Source organism: Gossypium raimondii, chromosome 7 (assembly GCF_025698545.1).
Source record: "Gossypium raimondii isolate GPD5lz chromosome 7, ASM2569854v1, whole genome shotgun sequence".
Lineage (NCBI taxonomy): Eukaryota > Viridiplantae > Streptophyta > Magnoliopsida > Malvales > Malvaceae > Gossypium > Gossypium raimondii.
This window is the reverse complement of record NC_068571.1, coordinates 27,849,444-27,852,950: the sequence shown is the minus strand read 5'-3', so window position 1 is coordinate 27,852,950 and position 3,507 is coordinate 27,849,444. Positions and strand designations below refer to the sequence as shown.

The following is a 3,507-nucleotide window of genomic DNA, read 5'->3' as shown; positions in this document are numbered from 1 at the left end:
TCCACCCAATGGGTCCCCTCATTTTAACTCAAGTCTTCAGCCACACATCAACCCAATGGTAATGATGATGCTGATGATATTCAGATATTTATTTATTTTTCTTTCTTTCTTAAATGAGAACTCTGCTTTGGTACGGCCGGCCTCCGTGGAGGAGACAACTTGATCGTTTCATATCCACCTTACCCTTAGACCCCAGTCCCCAACTTTGAATTTTCCTAGAAATTTCGTACCATGTGGGTTAATTTTCTTCTTTTTTCTTGGCATGTATATTTTCCGGGAAAATTCCATTACCAGACAAAAGGATATTAATACCATTCCCCAAATGTAAAAATAAACCTGCCAAATATATTTGCAGCTAAATAGTAATAACAAATATATATATTAGATGTTCTATTAATTAGTCCAAATTTCTTGATGTCAGTATAAGCTAACACCATCTGAATATTAAACAATATTGAAAATTCAGAGATAAGAATATAGCAGAGACGGGACGTTTTCAGCTTGCTAATTCCTTGGCTAGCTACTCCATTGTTAACTGTTACCCACTTGAGAAAAAAAGTGTGCCTGATGATGATGAAGAGACCGCTGCATTGTGAGGTCTTTGCCTGAAACAATCCAATGAAATTCGCGGCGGCGAAGCTGCCACCGTTACTGAAGAAGATGACTGGACCCCAGAATCCGGCGGTGACCCTGTATTAATCACCCATAACAAACAAACAAAAAATCAATTTTGAAGCTAAGAACTAATCAATGGGCTACTATTTTCCAGGTCAATATGACAAAGAGAAGCTTTTTATTATTTTTATTTACATTGTGAAAAAGACTTACTTGGGGATTATCAGAGGAGGGATTGCCACCACTTTCAAGCGGGAGGTGCTTCTGGTTTTCTTGAGTGGTATTGGGTTGCTGCTGTTGAGATTTTCGCCTGCGACGATTGTGGTCGGCCAGTCTCTTTCGACAGCTACGCTTCCCATTGTCGAATTCTGACAGAAGATGGAATCTGCCCAAATGTTTTAAGTATAAGCAATAGCAGTCCACAACAATGCTACTCTTTAGATAAGCGCCATCCATATTCACAGTAACACAATGCAATATAACGTATTGCGGAGAGAGTGAAAATATGAATGCATGTGGAGGGTGTTTCGGTAATTGACTGCTAATTAAATGTATGTTTCAGTTAATACTAACACCCTACTATAAGTACGTAAAACGGAAGGAACAGAGAGCTTTCACGGACACAAATGCCCTCGGGATCACCCCCCCACGTAACGAGTGGGCAATCATTGGCCATCACAGACAGCTACAGGGGCACGTCCGTCATTTCCAACACATCACTATCCTCACTCCTCTCTTTCAGAGACCTTGCTTACTTACCAACACTCTAATACGATTTCTTACTGCAAAATGGGAAATGTTTTCTTTCTTCTTCTTTTTTTTGTTTTTAATTTAAGTTTAAAACTCTTCAACCTGCTGCACTGCTGGCAGAATCGTTGAGTCAACCCAGCGGCGATGACGGTGGAAGCTTTGGAATGGAACTCGCAGACTTTATGGCGGCGATGGTAGTGCTTAGCCTGGGTAAGATCGGCATTGCAACCCTCGGCTTGGCACCTGGGGGAATTGGTTGAGCTGAGATCTCCGGGTCTAGACCTGCGATAAAGCCGGTTTACAAAGTCATCCTCGGCGGAGGAAAAATACGTACGCCCACCTAAGTTGAGACCAATCCTGGCAGTAAAGTCAACAGGTCTAGAAACTTCCTCCGTCTTGGGAACGAGAAAGTAACCGCCTCCGCTCCCTCCGACGGCAGAAACTGGGTCCAGTGAGAGCAAGGAAGCGTGGACAGTGGAGTAAGCGGAGGTGGCAGAGTAGGAGTGCGGGTCGTACAAGGAATGAAGAGTAGCAGGGTGTTGGGGGGGTTGAGCTTGGTTAGGGTTATGGAAGAGGTTTTGGTGAGAAAAAACAGTGGGGTTGTGATGAGAAAGGAGGGTTTCGTTGTAAGGTTGGTGGTGGGTGGTGGTGGTGGTGGTGGTGGTGGCATAGTGATGGAAAAGCTGACGATTGGGGTCGGGTTCTTGGGCGGTCTCTTCACCCGATAACATGATTGAAGAGGGGTTTCCCCATTCGTATTCCAACATGGTGTGGAAGCAGCAAAATTTCAAAGAAAAACCCTTTTCCCCCTTGTTTCCGGCGAGGCTACGGTGTCGTTTTTCTTGTCTGTATGATTGCTTACCATTGATGATCTGTCAACAACAACAACAACAACAAAGTATTAAAGGGATAGAGAGAGAGAGAAGGAAAGGGATGGTAAAATTGTCAGCTTTTGCAAGAAATAAATCAAGAGGGGAGGGGGGAGGATAAGTAAGTAGTGTTGAAGTTTTAATGGCTATCTTTTAAGAGAGGGGCATTAGAGAATGAACAGTTGAAGGGAGAGGACATGTCGGTGTTGAAGGTTGTTTCTTTAGCTCCACAGAAAAAACAAAGCAATTAAAATATGATAAAGAAAAAAGAAGCTGACCTTACAAGCTTAAACACATAGAAGAAGCAGTGGGGGATTTGGGATTCCCAGGGAGGGAGTTGGTTCAACTCGTAAAATTCCCTACACTTACGGGAGCAAGCTTCATTTAAGGACCCTCTGGAATATTTGTTGATTAAAGGCAAGGTCGCACATTTTTGACGCCTTAAAATACAAAACACCCCCCCTCTTTCTCTCTCTAGTCTCTGTCGTTGTGAAAGCCAACTCCAACTTCACACAGTGTAGGTGAGAGAGTGAAATTACAGTAACACCCACATGATGGTTACGTATGAGTGGGGGCCAAAATCACAGTAAGAAAACGGAGAGAGGAAGGTTGGGTTCCCTTCCCACAATGTTTGGGCCAATATCTCGCCCCAGTTGCAATTATTTAAAATGGTTGGGTTGTGAGGCTTACGCCACGCGGTGCCATGGTCCCACTTCACCTTCCTCCTCTATTGCCGGGAATTAACATTACCAGTTAAATCACTATATGTTTGTTTTAATTGGCTGGCAATAAAGAAAAGAGGTGAAATGGTGTGTTTGCATACCAAAGCAATTTCTGTTCATGCCAAACCAAACATTAGGATATTCATGTACTGTGATTGGGAGATGAAAACCACTGTTTCAAATTTGAATCATAAATAAATTGGTAGCTAACTATATCTATTTTTGTAAGTTCACATCACAACCATTACCCAAAACGGTATCTAAACTATGTCCCATTATCAAAGTATTTCTATCTTAAAAAATATCTCTTAATCAATTATTTTGTGACATGTGATAATTTTTAATTTAAAAAATTCAAAATAAGTTAAATATCATTCCCTTGAACTTAAAAAAAACAGATTATAAACATATTATTTCTTTTTTCTTCACTTAAGAAACTCGATGACGCTAATCCAAATCCAATTTTCGTCAACAACCCAGATTCCGACAAACTTCTTTTCCATTTTAAACCTCGATTTTGATTCCTTTCTTACCCCCAATGCAAAATCTAA

General features: G+C 41.5%; 1 protein-coding gene across 3 annotated transcripts; it reads right to left on the bottom strand.

Moving 5' to 3' along the window:
* Positions 1-360: 360 nt before the first annotated feature.
* Positions 361-2,854, bottom strand: LOC105797749 (squamosa promoter-binding-like protein 8). Of its 3 annotated transcripts, none has more exons than XM_012627676.2 (4): positions 2,513-2,839; positions 1,468-2,237; positions 829-1,000; positions 361-690 (listed from the first exon to the last, which is right to left on the bottom strand). In XM_012627676.2, exons 2-4 carry the CDS (start codon positions 2,130-2,132, stop codon positions 649-651), a joined length of 879 nt encoding a protein of 292 aa, XP_012483130.1. In that variant the 5' UTR covers positions 2,133-2,237; positions 2,513-2,839; the 3' UTR covers positions 361-648. The 3 variants fall into 3 exon arrangements, with proteins under 3 accessions (XP_012483130.1, XP_012483136.1, XP_012483143.1); XM_012627682.2 differs by having other exon boundaries at positions 2,518-2,839; XM_012627689.2 differs by lacking the exon at positions 361-690 and having other exon boundaries at positions 877-1,000; positions 1,375-2,237; positions 2,513-2,854.
* Positions 2,855-3,507: the final 653 nt, after the last annotated feature.

Excerpts from the sequence above, each read along its gene's own strand:
- LOC105797749 (XM_012627676.2), bottom strand. The coding sequence starts at position 2,132 with ATGTTGGAATACGAATGGGGAAACCCCTCTTCAATCATGTTATCGGGT. Across the intron at positions 1,001-1,467 it reads TTCTGCCAGCAGTGCAGCAG|ATTCCATCTTCTGTCAGAAT; the intron begins GTTGAAGAGTTT and ends ACATTTGGGCAG. Across the intron at positions 691-828 it reads CCTCCTCTGATAATCCCCAA|GGTCACCGCCGGATTCTGGG; the intron begins GTAAGTCTTTTT and ends TGATTAATACAG.